The sequence below is a fragment of the Anguilla anguilla genome, chromosome 1 (assembly GCF_013347855.1).
Source record: "Anguilla anguilla isolate fAngAng1 chromosome 1, fAngAng1.pri, whole genome shotgun sequence".
NCBI lineage: Eukaryota > Metazoa > Chordata > Actinopteri > Anguilliformes > Anguillidae > Anguilla > Anguilla anguilla.
The window spans coordinates 24,374,680-24,392,515 of NC_049201.1; the positions used below are offsets into that span (position 1 = coordinate 24,374,680).

The 17,836-nt window shown below is 50.4% G+C and overlaps 1 protein-coding gene across 1 annotated transcript in view; it reads right to left on the bottom strand.

The window, feature by feature from the left end:
* ralgapa2 (Ral GTPase activating protein catalytic subunit alpha 2) overlaps positions 1–17,836 on the bottom strand; it is a 113,525-nt gene that overhangs the window by 5,057 nt on the left and 90,632 nt on the right. The window contains exons 26-37 of the mRNA XM_035384366.1: positions 16,958–17,086; positions 16,151–16,279; positions 15,578–15,636; positions 14,631–14,739; positions 13,919–14,029; positions 13,742–13,810; positions 13,234–13,371; positions 9,046–9,232; positions 6,060–6,891; positions 4,206–4,277; positions 2,795–2,918; positions 591–792 (exon numbers count right to left, since the gene is read on the bottom strand). Of these exons, the coding sequence (XP_035240257.1) occupies positions 591–792; positions 2,795–2,918; positions 4,206–4,277; positions 6,060–6,891; positions 9,046–9,232; positions 13,234–13,371; positions 13,742–13,810; positions 13,919–14,029; positions 14,631–14,739; positions 15,578–15,636; positions 16,151–16,279; positions 16,958–17,086 (2,161 nt within the window). The remainder of the gene's footprint in view (positions 1–590; positions 793–2,794; positions 2,919–4,205; positions 4,278–6,059; positions 6,892–9,045; positions 9,233–13,233; positions 13,372–13,741; positions 13,811–13,918; positions 14,030–14,630; positions 14,740–15,577; positions 15,637–16,150; positions 16,280–16,957; positions 17,087–17,836) is intronic.

A 17,836-nucleotide genomic window follows, 5' to 3' on the forward strand; every position in this document is an offset into this window, starting at 1 on the left:
GTGTGTAGCCTGGTACAGGTGGACATGCAGACACAGGTAAGTGTGTAGCCTGGTACAGGTGGACATGCAGACTCAGGTAAGTATTTACCCTGGTACAGGTGGACATGCAGACCTAGGTAAATGAGTAGCCTGGTACAGGTGGACATGTGCAGACCCAGGTAAGTGTGCCGCCTGGTACAGGTGGACATGTGCAGACACAGGTAAGTGTTTACCCTAGTACAGGTGGGCATGGCGACTCAGGTAAGTGTATAGCCTGGTACAGGTGGACCTTTGCAGACACAGCTAAGTATTTTCCCTAGTACAGGTGGACATGTGCAGACTCAGGTAAGTATTTACCCTGGTACAGGTGGACATGTGCAGACTCAGGTATGTATTTACCCTGGTACAGGTGGACATGTGCAGACTCAGGTAAGTATTTACCCTGGTACAGGTGGACATGTGCAGACTCAGGTAAGCATTTACCCTGGTACAGGTGGACATGTGCAGACTCAGGTAAGTATCTACCCTGGTACAGGCTGGTGTGTGTGGACGCAGGTAAGTGTGTAGCCTGGCATATTTGCGCGAGTACAGCTTAGCGAGTGGCCTGGTGCCCGTGGGTGCGGGTGCGAAGGGCGGTCGCGGGGCGCGGTGAGGTACCTTTTTGGTGAGGGAGTCGTCGGAGTCGGAGGGCATGCGGGTGGACACGTGGAAGATGGCTTCCACGGTGGAGGTAGCGTAGTAGGGCGCGGTGCTTCCGGTGCTGCCGTTCCTCTGCAGGCCGCCCATGAAGCCGCAGTGCGTGGCCAGGTCCACCTGCGGGGGGCGCACCCGAGACACGGCGAGACCGTCACACGCTAACGCCCGCGCGCTAACAAACAACAACCGAGCGCAGACACGCAGAGAGCCCTCCACAAACACACACACACACACACACACACAAACACACAAACGCTCTCACACAAATGCCACCCATACCACACAGGCACAAAAACACAGTGTCCGACATGCATATCATTACACACACACACACACCCCACCCACACCTCAAACAATAACAAAAACATCCCCACAAACCCCACACATACTATAGAAACACAGACGCAAGCACATATCACAAAACACACTCAGGTGAGTTTTTTCCATGCATATCTAGATTGCAGTGCAGTATGCCGTTGGTGCTGTGAACGCGTGCGTGTACGTGTTTGTGTATGCATGTATGTGCGTGTGAGCGCGTGCATGATTGTCCACTGTGTCTGATTATCTTAGAAGGCAGGTCAAAGTCTGGTTGGCGGTTTAATGATAATCTCCTTGCAATGCTAGCCAAGAATGCAGACTAGCGATCTATAAGTCTATAAGCTCTCCTATAGAAATTTAGCTAATGGGCCACTTGCTTACTTTCATTTGCTACCATATTTATTCAAGATCCAAAACTCTGATAAATTTCAAACACAGCATCGCTCGACTGCACTGCTTCGAATGCATTTCCATAAATAACAAACATCTCTAAAGGTTAATGTGTTGTGAGTCTTTCTGCCTGCTGAATTTCCCACATGGTGCCATAATTGAGGGGTGTAATTTGATACCAGCTGTACTGCTTGACTTAAAATGCCAAACTGCACCAGTAATCCGTGACAAATGTGACAGGACAGCCAACCACCATATTTAAACAAGTAATTGATTTGATTTGAACGCTTTCTCAACAATGCGATTCCTGTGTCTGCTTTCATCCAATGATCTGACTGACAGGTGATTTATCCTGAAAAAATGAGATTGCAAATAGTGTCATGTGGTCCTCTATCCATAGAGGGCGTTGTTCAGACTTTTTGCATGTGCAAAAGCATCTTTCCTTCATGTGTAGAGCTACTGTGCTATTTCATTGATGTGCAAATAAACTTATTTACCCCTTGTTCAACACTAAGCCTCCAGTGCCTACCTGAGTCAGTACTTCCTTCCATGTTAGAGTGTTTGCGTGTGTGTGTTAATGCTAGTAATTACACTGTACCGTCACACAGCACTGGTGTTACCAATTAGCTGGTGTTACCAATTAGCTTTTGTAAGCTAGCTTACACATCACACATACATTATCATTTAAATAATGTGCATTAAATATACCTACATTTATTTAGCAGAATAATATGAGTTTGTAGACTGCTACATTTGGCCAGACGAATAACAGCTGTCAGCTTGCTAGAGTGTAACCAAGCAAGCTAATCAGCTAGCAAACTCTCAGCCTGGCTCTCATAGACAAGTTAGCCCTCCCTCCTTCTTTTCATACGGTGTGTTAAGCGATTTCATTCCCCCTTTCAGATCCAATGCACTTAGGAGCGCTGTAAGCACTGCCAATATGTTGTGCTTAGCTACTGACCTTTTAACAACTTGTTAAGCTGTTAACCATTAACCTTTCTAACCTTTCAAACAAACTTGTTTTTTGAAACTACAATACTATGTTGTGGTCTTTATTTGATGGTTAATGCAGAAGACGTGTAAGCTTATGTCATAATGGTGCCAAAATAAGGGTTGGGAGTTTGGGGTGGGAGGGCAGTTTGGTTTGCCCTGCAAGGTGGAGCCTCAAAATATTCTACATAGTGTCACAAAAAGGCTTGGGCCAGTACGTGTGTGTGTGTGTATGTGTGTGTGTGTGTATGCGGGTGTGCGAGTGTGTGAGCATGTGTGTGTGTGCTCGTGAGTGTGTGTGTGTGTGTGTGGGTGTATGTTTGTGTGTGTATTTGTAAGTGTGTGTCTGTGTGTGTGTGTGTGTGTGCGTGTGTGTGTGTATGTGCGCGTGTATCCATGTGCTTATGTTATTTCTTTGTACCTCCCAGCCCAGTCCAGACACAAAGTCCTCGTAGGCCTGGCTCCCCTCGGTGTTGGACAGTATGGAGCACTTGTCCTCCTGCCCCTCCCCGATGTAGAACACCGCAATCTTGTGCGTCTCCCTGCTGCAAGACAAAGGAGCGCACACCAGCATCGTCACGACGACATTCCCGCAGCAGCGCCGCTTCCGCCCGTCGCCCCTACGCTGGTCTGACGGCCTCTGTCTGAGGGGGGGCAGGGAGCATGATGGGAAATATCTGTTCGCTCCAAGGGTGGCCCGATCAGAGCAGATGTCAAAACTCAAAATGGCTGTGATTCGTCGCCGTGGAATGACACAGGAGCCAAACTGAAATAAATACCGAATTTAAGCAAGGTAAAGTGACGGAGTGTGGCACAGTGGGTAAGGAACTGGGCTTGTAACCGAAAGGTCGCAGGTTCGATTCCCGGGTAAGGACACTGCCGTTGTACCCTTGAGCAAGGCACTTAACCGAAATTGCTTCAGTATATATCCAGCTGTATAAATGGAAACAATGTAAAATGCTATGTAAAAAAGTTGTGTAAGTCGCTCTGGATAAGAGCGTCTGCTAAATGCCTGTAATGTAATGTAATGTAAAGCGTCCGAGCGGTCAAAATGCATTTTAACCGTCTTTTCCCGCCGCGGCGTCGAGACGCGCATCCTTATCCGTTTGTGGCAAATCTCCCGGCGAGCAGCAATCTTTTACCCCCTTCAGAGACTCCGCCTGCCTTCCTCCGTCGTCAAGGAAGCGCTCGCCGCCGGGGCGAACCCGAGGTGTTCCGCGCGCGGCAACCCAGGGGGGTTGGGGGGGGGGGGGGGGGGGTGTAGGGGTTGCCATGCGTCCGGGGCGGTCCTCCGGGTGTTCTTTAACAAGGCCCCGGTAATTAGCGGCTAGGAGCGCCTACCGATCGGGCCTGCCGCGGCGCGCGGCTAACGGCGCGGGGCTAACGGTGTGTGGCTAACGCCGCGGGGCTAACGCCGCGCGGCTAACGCTGCAGGGCTAACGCCGCGCGGCTAACGCTGCAGGGCTGCGATCGGGCCACAGAGAGGGAGAGGCGGATTAGCGCAGGCTAGCGGGCTTTTAGCGGGGCGCTAAGAGGCGCGCGTGCCCGGCCCTTTAAAAAGATTTAGCTGCGGTCTTTCATTAAGAGCGGACGACCCCGGCGCCGGCCCTTCGCCCGGCGACAGGCGCGATAAAGACGTCCGAAAAACGGAGGTGGCTGGCGTTTCATAATGGATGTCATTACGGCCCCGGATCGAAAAAAAAAAAAAAGGCAGACGTGGGGCGATTCTTTTTCTTCTTTTTTTTGTCTAAACGAATCACATCTGGAGAGAAGGAGGCTTTTCAATCTCATTAGAGGCCCTGCGTTCCGCGCGAGGCGACGGCAGGACTCACCACTGCCTGGAATCCAAATTCTTAATTTCTCTCAAGAGCTTCGAGTTCTTCTTCAGGAGGTGAAAGTTTTTCCTGGTGGAGAAGAAGAAAGAGGGGGGAAAAAAAACTGAGAAACTGACTGCATGTAGCCCAGATCACACACACAGATGCACACACACACACACACACACACACACACACACCCAAATGCACATGTGCACACACGCGCGCATGCATCAAACACACACACGCATCACACACACACTTTCACATACACAGATGCACATATGCATATGTACACAAACCCCCACACGCACATACCACACATGCTTTCACATACACACGCACACACACAAATGCACATACAGACACACACCACACAGACATACAGACACACAGATACACAAATGCACACACACACAGACCCAAATGCACATATGCACACACGCACACACACACTTTCATATACACAGATGCACACACACACACAAATGCCCACACACAAATGTGCACACACTTGAATGCACACACACACACACACACACACACACACACACACGCGCGCGCACGCAGAAAATGTGACGCAGTTTAAAAAGGGTACGCGGCGGTACGCGGAGACCAGCAAACGATTGATCAGAGATCAAAGCCGCGGACGCAGAAGCATTCCACAAAGGGCTCCACTTCATGTGAGAGCATCACAATGCAGAGCTCTGCGTGCCGGACTGAGGCCAGCGGAGAGCCTGAAACATGTCACAGAAATCTGCTCTGCAATTCCAGCCCATCGCTGAAGGTGGGTCTGCTTCAGCCACTATCTTAACAGACACAGCAATTTTAATATTGTGGGTACCAAAGGAAAAATAATAATGCATGAAATAGGCTTTTCATCCACAGTGATCTTACTGAATAGCAATGCACAGTGACCTTACCGAATAGTGATGCATAGTGATCTTACTGAATAGCACTGCGTAGTGATCTTATTGAATAGTGATGCACAGTGACCTTACCGAATAGTGATGCATAGTGATCTTACTGAATAGCACTGCGTAGTGATCTTATTGAATAGTGATGCACAGTGACCTTACCGAATAGTGATGCATAGTGATCTTACTGAATAGCACTGCGTAGTGATCTTATTGAATAGTGATGCACAGTGACCTTACCGAATAGTGATGCATAGTGATCTTACTGAATAGCAATGCACAGTGACCTTATTGAATAGCAATGCACAGTGGCCTTACTGAATAGCAATGCACAGTGGCCTTACTGAACAGCACTGCGTAGTGATCTTACTGAACAGCGATGCAGTGACCTTACTGAATAGCATTGCGTAGTGATCTTACTGAATAGCAATGCACAGTGACTTTACTGAATTGCAATGCACAGTGACCTTATTGAATTGGAATTCACAGTGAATTTATTGAATTGCAATGCACAGTGACCTTACTGAACAGCACTGCGTAGTGATCTTACTGAACAGCGACGCAGTGACCTTCCTGAATAGCACTGTGTAGTGATCTTACTGAACAGAGATGCAGTGACCTTACTGAATAGCATTGCGTCATGATCTTACTGAATAGCAATGCACAGTGACCTTGCTGAATAGCATTGCGTCATGATCTTACTGAATAGCAATGCACAGTGACCTTACTGAATAGCATTGCGTCATGATCTTACTGAATAGCAATGCACAGTGACCTTCCCGAACAGTTTCCATCACGTCTCATGTATCTATTCTACCGGTTAGCCCGACAGGACCGGGTACGATAAAGCCTGCGGTAAACGACGGTGATGACCAGACGAAGGCGCGCGGCCGGCCGGCTCCCTACAGGCCCGCGTCCGCAGGCCCGGCCTGCCTCTCCCTCGCGGCCTCCTCACCTGCGGTCCCACGAGTTCATGCCCAGGTCGTTGAGCAGCAGCCTGCAGAAGTAGAAGGGCGCGCTGGGGTCCTGGGGCGCGGGCTCCAGCTGGGGGGCGGCGCGGGCCCCTGGGGTGCCGCACCAGCGGCGGGCGTGCTCCTCCTCCAGCAGGGTCTGGCGGAGCACGGCCTCGGTGATGGCGGCCTCCTGCTCGGGGTTCATGCCGAAGGGCGAGGGGGCGGGCTGGTTGAGCCGGAGGCGGGGCTGGGGGAGGCACTCGGGGCTGCTCTGGCCCAGGCTCTCCAGCAGCCGGTCCAGGACGTCCTCCTCCTCCTCCTCCTCGTCCTCCTCGGCGTCCGCGGGGCCGCCCCCGGGGCGGGGGGCGGCGGTCTCGTCCGGGACGCGGGGGTTCGAGGACGGGTCGAGCGTTCCGGCGGCGACGGCGGGTCCGCGGCGCGACGCCTCGCCCTCCGGGGGGCGGTACAGGACCCCGCCGTCCCAGGAGTACTTCCCCGAGATGTCCCGCACGATCACCCTCACCTCGGGCAGGGCGGCCGTCCCCGGGCAGGGCCCGGCGGGGGGCTCGCCGGGGGGCTCGCCGAGGGGCGGGATCTGCAGGAAGGACACCAGCGTGCTGTCGTTGAAGACGAAGAGCTGCAGGTTGGGGCTCCTGAAGACCTCCGAGGACAGCTCCGACGACTCCACGTACAGGTTGTCGTGGTTCTCGTTGACCAGGCTGTGCAGGAGGGCGGGGCCGCCGCTGAGCGGGTGGTGACCCAGGTGGTTCACCAGGTGCGTCATCACCATCCGGGCTGTCAGCGGGATCAGCTCCATGCTCCGCCTCTTCTTCTCTATAGTGGCGAAAAAGAGGGAGATGGTTGCCGTCAGCAACATCACAACCTGCAACAGCTCGCAAGGTTCCCTTCTAGCCTATGCCATCAAGGTTCCAATCGCCATTTTGGATACATGAATACATGAAAATGTACATCGGGCTACATCGCAACTGTGGCTAATATTCAATAAAACACTTAATAAAACAGTCTCAATATTCTAGAAGAGTCATTCTGTGTCATTATAAGATCAGAATAATGAAATAATGAGAACTAGAAATCCAGTCCCCAAACGTTTAGAGCAAGAACGTGGACGATCGGTCCTGAAGGCACGGTTCTGACAAAACACAAACACGAAACATCTCGACAGTTTCAGAGCGCGTTTGTCAAAACGCGGTCGCCTTCAGGAACTCGCAAAGTCCTCGGTTTCATTTTCCTTCCGAAGGGGCGACATAGCTCAGGAGGTAAGACCGATTGTCTGGCAGTCGGAGGGTCGCCGGTTCAAACCCCGCCCTGGGCGTGTCGAAGTGTCCTTGAGCAAGACACCTAACCCCTAACCCCCAACTGCTCTGGCGAATGAGAGGCATCAATTGTAAAGCGCTTTGGATAAAAGCGCTATATAAATGCAGTCCATTTACCATTTACCATCCTCCGAACTTGGAGACTTTCTTCAGGAGGACTTACGAAGAGCGTGGGAGCCCTACACGACAGCCAATTAAAAAAGCACGTCTCCGCGGTCAGCCGGAACAGCCGCCCTTACGCGCTCTCCAAACCCCCCCCCCCCCCCCCCCCCCCCGTGTTGGGCCCGCACATCACCCCGGGCCTCTGCGCAAACCCTGCAACGCGCGCTTTTGGAAAAGGGACACGAGCTGTACTTTCGGCTAAGTTGGAGAAGCTTCTGCAGATTACTTAAGGGCCATCTCCGAGCTCCTGACTCTGACAAGAACCACTTCCCCCACTCCGCTCTTTCATAATAGCAGAATAGACACGGCTCTCAGTCGTAATTGCTAAAAGCTTTTCTTTTTTCATATTACACCCCCCCCCCCACACCCCCCCCCCCGCCTCCCCTCCACCGCTCCTAGCCCGCGATAGTTTAGCATGCTCTCACGTTGCATATGGCACCTAATCACCGAAGACAAATTTGAAAAAGGCCATTCAACTACAATGGTGAAAAGATTCCCGCTACTAAGATAATGAGAGCCTCGCCTCCGTAATGCCGTGAATGGGTATCTATTTACCTTGATGTTGAATTATGAGTTATGTAAATGCTTCTATGACTATTCAGGCCCGGAGGCATATCTCCTTTCATTCCTTATTAAGAGCAACAAAGAGGACGAAGAAAAAAGAAAACGAAACAAAGTGCTCTGCATTGTGACACTGCCATCAGCGCCCCGGCCGCGGCCATCAAAGTGCGGGCGATCTGATCGGGGGGCTGAGCTAGCTCGCTCGCTCGCCCGCCCGCCCGCTTTTAGGCGCGCATTCGGGCTTTGAAGCTCCTTAATCAATACCGACCTCAGGAAGCGCATTACGTGCATTAGCCACTGTTTGGTTGTCATTAGTTTTTCTGTCAGGCCCCCCACACCCCCCCTCAACCACCCCCAACCCCACCCCCCACCCACCCCCCCACACACACACACGCACACACAAACGCATCACCCCCCCCCTCCCCCCCCCTCATAACTGAAAGAGGTTTTAATTTTCGAATGCCGAAACCCTTCTTGAGGGATTCGCTCTTCGCTTTCCGCTCCGCTTTATGGCTCCAGGGGATGACAGAATGGTGAAGATGTGGTAATGCCGCCGCAACACGTATTTTGGAAAATAAAGAGGGAGGAGGGGGAAGGGGGGTTACGCTGGGGTGTGACATTTTGTTCTCCGTGTCTCGGGAGAGGCCGCCGGCCGGACGGGGACGGGGGATGGGGACGGCTCGGGGGAGGCGGGTTCCGAGGCGGCGCGAGCCATCACCGGGGGCGCACGAAGGAGATTCGATTTATTCCGGCGCCGAGAAAAGAGGCTCCCTGGAATTCGCGTCCCGGGAGCGGACGTGCCCGTTCTCACTCCTCGATGGACCGCCGTGTTCGCCATGGCCCGGTTCCGTTCGCCGTACGGGGGGCGACTCGGGTTTTAAAGGAGGGACCTCGCGGCCGTCGGGACCGGAGCGGGGGGGGATCCGCCTACCCTCGGCCACGGTGAGCAGGTTGCCGAACTCGGCGGCGGAGTGGGGCAGCGGCGGCGGCTCGGAGCTCCTGACGTTGCCCAGGGTGAGGAAGGGCTCGTAGTCGCTGGCGGCCAGGTCGGGCAGGCTGAGGAGGTAGTGGCTCTGCTGGGTGTGGAGGTTGGAGCCGGAGACGCAGCAGTGCAGCACCTGGGGTGGAGGGGGGGGGGGGGGGGAGGCGACACACACGCTAGGTGAACGAGGTTACAGGCACCAGGGGGGAGGAGCCAGCAGGGGTTAATCAATGTTACATCATGTAGCGGGGGGGGGGGGGGGGGGGGGGAGGGGCCGAATGAGGTTAACTGAGTACAATCCACAGTCCCCACTACGAAATTTCCACATTCGAGAACCCTTGGGAAATTGTCGTCTCAAGGCTCGGGGTTCCCATCTGATAAAACTGTAAACATTCGACACATCTGTTCAACACCCATTATAGGCTGCAATGCAGTGGTTGTTCAACAGTGCATGTACTAACGTACAAACATGAACACATGAATATCAGCATTCCTCTCCATTATAAGTAAATATACATCTTATCTTGTCGCTTAAAGAGCACTTTACAAGTTCATGACATCATTTCAATAATTTGACATCATCATGCCAAATTATATATAAATAATGTTTGCTTTCCTGAAAATCCTGAAGAAAATAGAAGGTTCTGGACTCTTACAGTCAACATTGTCTCATCTTAAACAAAATCACACCAATTTGTACCTAAAAACCAATCCACACTTTCCAATAGGCCCAGAAATGAGTACACAAACTCTTACCAGAGGCTAACTGCATTACTTCTCTGATCTCAAGCTTCTATGTACCAGTAGAATATAATATCTTGATTGACAGTTATTGCTAAGCGTATACCTTACAAAACTCAGCACAAATGCATGGGGTCAATTTTCTGTGCGTTTTTTTTTTTCCTTCAAAGACTTACCTTTTAAGTGTGCCTCATCTGAAATTCTAAGTGTACAGCTACGTCTCGTAAAAGGCGCCAAATTCCAGTTCAACGCTCCTCGAGACACCCTCTCCCGAGCGTAAAGAGATTATTATAATTAGACCTCGCTATTCCCAAGCTCCGCAGTCGATGTTTTCAAACACCATCGACATGGCAACAATTAGCCGCCGCTTGATTGCGTTGAAATGCATTGATATTCAGCCTTGAAATCGCACGTTAAGAGAGAAAGACGATTGTCAGTTTCAGAATAAAATGCATGTTGGCTTTGCGTTTTTACAACTACTATAATTGCGGTTTGCTACTTTGCTACTACCATCACTTATACAGAGCCGATACAGGAAGTGCATTAAGCGTCGTACTTCAGGTACAAAACGGAAGAGGTTTTGATTTGTTTAACCTTTATTGAGGCTCATCGAACATGAGATGAAAGAATTTTTTTTTACAATAGAGACCTGGGCAGAGACATCATAGATAGTTCAGCAGTACTGCAAGAGGATTAATAATTCAGGAGAATTATGTGCAAGATTACGAGACGCTACGTCGCGAACCGAAGAAAGGTTTACGATATCGAACGGTGAGCGTGTTTTGTTTACGAGGCTTCTCCGACTCCCAAAACAAGCCCGGGGGGTGGCGGGAGTCCTCTCGTCGCTCAACGCCCTGTTTCCTGTCGCCTACCTGGCCGCGTCCTCCTCCTCCTCCTCCTCCCGGGCTTCATTAAAGCTCGGCGCTCCCCGGTGCGTAGGCTGGAGCCGCCGTTACCGCGGCAGCCGGTCCCGGGGGTGGGGGGGGGGGGGGGGGAAGGCGGGTGGGAAGGCACACATGCTTACAAGCAGCTGAGCTATGTAAAGTTCATCTCTTCACAAACAAGGAGCATGTCGACAGAAGTCCTACCCACCCCTCAACCCCCCCCCCCCCCCCGCGCGCCCCGTGAGACGGTACAGGGTGTACCCTGTCACGTACCCCCCCCGGAGGGCACCCGCTGTAATTACGAGGCGGAGTGGAAGAGCGTTTCGGCGCCATGGCGACCGCAAACAAGGGGAGAGAAAATACCCATGCTACACTGCTCCGCAATTCCTGACGTCATCGGTCCCGGGTGACAAACAGACCTGGGACAAACCGACAAAGAGCGGCCGATCGAAGCTACTTATAAAAATTTGAATTCAAAAATTAAAAAAAACGAATTCGTCGAAACTAAACGCGGTGGGATAGCTGCATAACCGAACGTATTCAACGCAGTATTGCTGTTGGGCTGCCCTTCACAAAAAAAGAACGGTTTAAAACGTGTGCGCTGAGAAATGGCGGCTATTGTTGCACGCGGCACGGGCTCACTTTGCAGAGCCATTGTGGAAGTTACCGCCATGCAAATGAAGCGCTAATCCTATTCAGCGCACACGCCGGCTCTGCACCCGCGGCGCTGGGAGTGGCGGCCACACTGGGGCCATTACGGGCGGACGGCCTCTTTCAAAGTTGTGCTTAAGCAGCGTTTATTTACGGAACGAGCCCAGCTGCTACGACGTTAGCCCGAGCGCTTCGCTTTTGCCGTCCGCCGACCGAGCGCCCGCGGCTTGCGTAGCAACGGTCGCCGACGAAGGCTGTGGGCGGCAGCGGCGAAAGCGAGGCCGAGGCGCGCTGCGCCGCGGGGGGGCCGGGCTGCAGCTGCCAGTTCCCGGTGCAGGGGGTACGGGGGCAGATGGAGAGCCAGGCACAAGAGTGCACGCGTCCTTTTTCTGTTTTTTTTTTTTTTAAAAAAAACCTTTATTCGAAGTCAAAAGAATGTTACATTTTTATTCGGGAGTGTGTGAACAGGCAAAACCACAGAGTTAAAAAAGTGACTTGTTAGGGCGGAAAAGCAAAGCTGTCGTTTTAGGTATTCGTCCCTTCGTCCTCCACAGCCGTCGTTATTCAACTTCCACGTCTTGCTCGGCTTCCTTCTGTGCATTAAGAGCTTAGGTCTCACCAGAGCCAAAGCAGAAGGCTGAAATGCCTAATGTCTTGGATCCAGGAAGTACAGTCATTTATTTCAATTTATACCAGTCTGGGTCCCGCAGCTAATCCACTGAGGTGTATGAGGATTGTTATTTGATCCGGAACGTTCTCCGCACTGGCTGTTCACTTGAATGACTTTTTTCCCTGGGCAGGGAACATCCATTAAGTGGTGGGACGTGTCCCTTTTTTGAGCAAGGCAAATCGTGATGTCAGTTTCCCTTACCTCGCTCTCCACGTTCTGAAAATCCTAAAGCCTTTCGGTGATCAGATCTAATGCGAACGGCTCGATGACAACCACAAAAACCACTGATTTTGTTTGTGGTTTTCATCGCCTGGACCGAGTTCCGATTAAATCGCTTCATCCCCGCACAGGTTCAGCAAACGCCACGCGTGACGCGAGGAACCAACGCCATCTGCTTCATGAATACCGAGATGTTCACCTTGTATATTCATGAAGACAGACAACAGGTTTTTAATCACGCACGTACTCGGCGACCCAACGGCAGATTACATCTACATACCTAACAGGGGTGGCCCTGTAATATCCGAATGCAGACCGCGTTTGTGAAAGAACTGGTCGTGACTGAACTGCGACTGCGTCGTATACGTGCTTGTTTCCTTTTTTTCCACCGGCCTTGTCATTTCGGGAGAAACAAAATGTACAGAAGCATCAAAAACCTGAACTTCGCAACGGGATTTCCACTAACGTCCAACGGTTCCTATGTGCCCTATGACCCTCTAAAGTATTGACAGGAGCGGCTTTAGAAAAACCAATGATGGATTTCCCCCAGAGCCAGCTGCCAGTTTACCCACGAGAAGGAGGGCCCTGTTTCAGCTCCGGGAGCAGCTTTAATAAACACCACAGCTTATCAAGCGGACGATGGCGCATTTCAATAATTTGGACATTTTTCTCTCCTCCCCCCCCCCCCCCCCCCCCCCCCCCCCCCCCCCCCCCTTCCTGACCGCATCTGCCCGGCAACTGATGACTAATGCCCAATTATTTTTCATTCAGGCTCTGGCCCTCCATTTAGTTTGGGCGGATTAATACAGGCTCAGAACCCTTCGGACAGAAAAAAAGAAGGGTGAAAGAAGAAGGCCCGAGCGCAATCGCGTGAACATTACTGACGACTTAATGCACCAGATTTACTTTATTGCTGAAGGTGTAAATCGAGGTCAGGTGACTACATTTCCCACGACTCCCTGCGGTACTCACCCTGTATATGTAGTCCAGAAGAGGGGCCTTGTGGGATGAGGGGTCATCTAGTACGGGCATGGTCACGGGCTCCAGGAGAGTGCTCAGCGGGAGGGCCATGCACCAGTCCAGTGCGCAGAGGAGCAGGGACACTATCAGCTGAGATTGACAAAGGGATACAAAATGGCCGCCGCGTCACCACACAATCAAAACGCAAAACCAATTCGCCAGCGTCTAGGCCAGTGAATGAAGCAGGGCCCGCTATGTCTACTCTAAACAAGGAGGGTGATGGCAGTATTCCTGAGATGAAATATAATAAAATAAACGTATATAGATATACTTCATATTATGTTCATTCAATTCACTGTGCAATGCAGAGGAACCAGCTTGTGAGAAAAGCATCACTCTTTGAAGATTTTAGAAGAAGAAAATTCCCAGAAACAAAGTTCACCCAGACAAACTGAGCATATTCGTGTAAACAAAATATATTAATTAATTAATTAACAGGCATGCGATCGTCCGTCCCTACCTTCTTATCGGCCTCCACTGTCGAGTGCTCCGCGCTGGGCAGCAGGAACGTGATGGTGGCTATGAAAATCTGCAAAGGGGGACAGAGAGAGAGAGAAAAGGTCGACTAAACGAGTTGCGGTCACGCCTCGGGGTCGACGGGTTCAGACCGCGGCGCCGTTTTCCCCGCCGCCGTTACCTCGGTGATCTTCTTGGGGAGCGAGCGGTCGGTCTTCTGGAGGTGGCGCCAGTGGCAGATGAGCAGCTGGAAGACGTCGCAGGCCGTCTGCGCCACCAGCTTGTTCCCGAACTGCAGGGCGGAGCGGGAAACAGACAGCCACGGTCGGCAACATTTTCCCAAGGAAAGTAGTTTAAGCTACTAAAAACGCTGCTAGAAGTAGCTAAAGCATTCTAAAAAAGTTGCTAGAAGTCATGAAACGATGTCATACATCAATTTGCATATTTATGATGTAATCACATGCTCACTTGCATATGAAAACCTGTGTTACAAAAAGGAGGGAGATGTCTAGATGGCTAAAACAGAACAGAATAGAACAGAATATTTTATTTTAATGTTACGGGTTTATATTTGATACATGTCGCTAGATTTGCCTCTAGGCTCTTTTTTAAAATGAAATCACTAAAGAGGTCCGAAAAGTCGCTAAATCTAGCAACAAAGTCGGCAAGTTGGCAACAGTGCACAGGTGCCCAAAGGGATGCTGGGAAGGAGAGGGACGGTGGCGGGATTCGGGGGCGACATGAACTGGAGGCTGTGAATATTAATTAACATGCATCACAGGCTTCCCTGTATATATCACTCGGACAGAAAAAAGTGCAGGTTTGTATAACATAAGCGATGTGGTTTCTCATTGCTGCATGTATTATAATTATTCTGAGTATCGAACGCTCGCCTTTAGTGTAACACCAAGGATGTTTATGGCCTCCCTCAATCGGGAGTGGTGCGTCTGCTGAACCAGTTCCTCGCAGATCCACACCCCGAGACTGCAAATGGCGATGCACCTGTGGGGGATCAGAATGCACAGATTCAGGGCATGGAATGAATACAACATACAATAAGGGATACAACATATAAGAAGGGATACAACATACTGTACAACGAGGTCAACATTAGTTTCTTATAAGACACAGGATACATTCATTTTTTTTGGCTCGCCGTATGTCGGTTTCCATGACCCCTGAATGCTGCAATGCGGTGTGTAGTGAAAATCAGGGAGATTTTCCATGGGTTTGGGAGGAGGCGGCAGCAATACATTCGTTGTTGGGGGATTACATTCCAATTATTATCCACAGAACACATTACTATAACGTGAATTACAGAAAAATACCACAACACAAATATTTCAATGATACTTTAAATTAGTTTGAAAATACTAAACAATATACACCTGTTGTTCATCTGAGTATGTACGTGCGTGTGCGTGTTTTAATATCAGCGTATATATAGAAGTGTAGCAGAAGAAATGATAAAACAGGAGCGTGGTGGCAGAAGTGGTTAAAATAAGGATGAATCTGGGAATAACAGGAATGTCGCCTGGTATGGGAATACTGTCATGGACGATAATAGCAATGCTTACTTCCATTTTTATAACACTGCGCAAAACCACCTATGCAGCGGAAGATCACGCCCAAAAGCCGATGAGAGGAGGATTCATATCATATTGTACATTCCCACCATCTGTCACCAAGAATCGCGATAACCAATTCTCCAGGATACGTATCGCGAGCAAACCCGGACATTCGCACGTTGACATTTTAGACAATAGCAACACACGCTACGCATCGAAGCTCGAGAGTGCGGCAGTCTCCGTTTTGTTGGGTAACGTTGCAATCGTCGTACCTGGCTCTCTCGCACGGCTCGCTCCGCGCCGTCAGGAGCAGGATGTTGATCAGGTAGTCCTGCGGAAGCGACAGCAGAGACGTCAACAGCTCGTTTTGATCCAGCACACGCCCTACGCTCAGGCAAACGGAGGGACGGCTGACCTCCACGTGACTTTTTATAGGTAAAATGGCAGCACTGCAGGAGCGCTCAGTCGGTGACACTGAGTGAGTGAGAGGGTGGGTGGGTGAGTGAGGAAGTAAGTGAGAGAGTGAACAATAAATGAGTGAGTGAGTGAGTGGGTGAGTGAGTGGGTTAGGAACTGAGGGTGAGAAAGTGAGTGCGTCAGTGAGGGAGTGAGAGTGAGAAAACGAGCGTGTGAGTGAGAGAGTGAGAAAATGAATAAGTGAGGGAGTGTGTGAGAGTGAGTGTGTCAGTGAGTGAGAGTGAGTTTGTCAGCGAGTGAGAGACAGTGAGTGAGTATGTCAGTGAGTGAGTGAGAGAAAGTGAGTGTATCAGCGAGAGAGTGTGAGGTCATCAGCGAATTAGCCAAATTTTAATGGCGCCGAAATCGGTTAAAAGCCGTTTCCGCACCTTAACTCCCTCGTTGCTTGTGCTGATGTCGGTGCTTCCTGGTGCGGACTGCGGTAGGGGCATCTGCAGGTACAGGTTGGGGAAGCAGACCAGCGACCCCAGAATCGTCTGGGCTTCAACCCTGGGTGCCTTGAACAGGGAAATTAAGGAGCTGGTCACCACGGCAACATGACCTCCACCAACCCCAGAGCAGGACATGGAAGGCCACGGGGGAAAAAAAATAAAAAATGAAGAAGGGCATCTCGCCTCAACTCTCTGCCTACGACCCAGAGATAATTTATCACAGTGTCCCATTTGGAAAGGCCCCAGCACTTCTGTCTCTGCTACAAATCCTGCCAATTTATTCAATGCATTAAAAACCCTTCCCCTGTGAAGAGACACTTTCTGCTGTCAGTGTGAAATGCGCTTTCATCCAATTTCCTCCTGAGCTATTTGGCTCGGTTCACAGAATTTAGCATGAACCAGCCACTGAACCCCACCTCACTAATCTGTTCTAAATACTACAGTCAAACCTCCTCTGAGCCTTCTCTGTCCAATTCTTCTCTTGAAATAATTGACACGTATCTGTCATAAGTCAATCCTTTAGGACCTGGCACCAATCTTGTTGCCCCTCTATGCACCTTCTCAAGAAATATACTGTGTATGTGCTGCAACCACAACCAAAAGCAGTACTCTGAGAGTGGTCTGAAAGTTTTTCAGGGTTGCTGGCGAACACAACAGGCATGGGATCGCTTGACCAATGTTGGGAGTGAGAGATTTTTGGGTGGTTACTTTGGTTACGGCATGCGAGCGGCCCGTCGAACTCACCTCGGGGGAGTCCGATTTGAGCACCCGCGCAGCTGCCTGGATGAAGTCTCCCACCAGCATGGTGAAGCCCGGGAGCCCCAGGAAGAAGAAGCGCGGAGAGCAGTGCCGGATCACCGTGTTCAGGACGTCCTGGGAACAAACGGAGTCACATTCACACACTCCGGCCACATGCTAACACAGCGTCGCTGGAGAGCCAAGCGGCTTACAACCGCTACGGACAGATTAGACTGCACCGCAATATACAACATACAGTACTACTGCCTGTCCCGGGGAAGTGTAACGTAGTAGTTAAGGAGCAGGTAAGAGGTAGTCAGTTCATATGATGTCTTAGTCCAGGGGTTCCCAAACTTTTTTTCAAAAAATTTTCCCCTAAATATCCAGGTGACCCCATCCTCAAATCAGGTGACCCCACAGTTTGGGAGCACCTGTCTGAGTCACTCTACAAACAAATAGTGTAATAAACAAAAGGTATATACTATGATAAAATACAAGTCAAGGAGGTCAAATCAATCGGAGGTTTCCATACTGAATGACAGCATGCTAATATTATTATTATTATTATTGTTATCCTTTATTTAACCAGGAAGGTCCCATTGAGATACAATATCTCTTCTGCCAGGGAGTCCTGGTCAAGATGGCAGCAGGAAAATAAAAGTTTCATATTAAAAATATATACATACCAAAGAAAATAAAAAAATAAAAAATAAAAATATATAATAATAAAAAAACAGACATACAAGGATCAGGAGCTAAAAGGCACTTGTTGCTAAAAGCAATAACATTGTTCAGTAAAAACAGATTTTAACATATTTTTATACATGTCAAGAGAGGGTAAGGATTTCAGATTAAGAATGCCTTGTAACTCATTCCATTCATGAG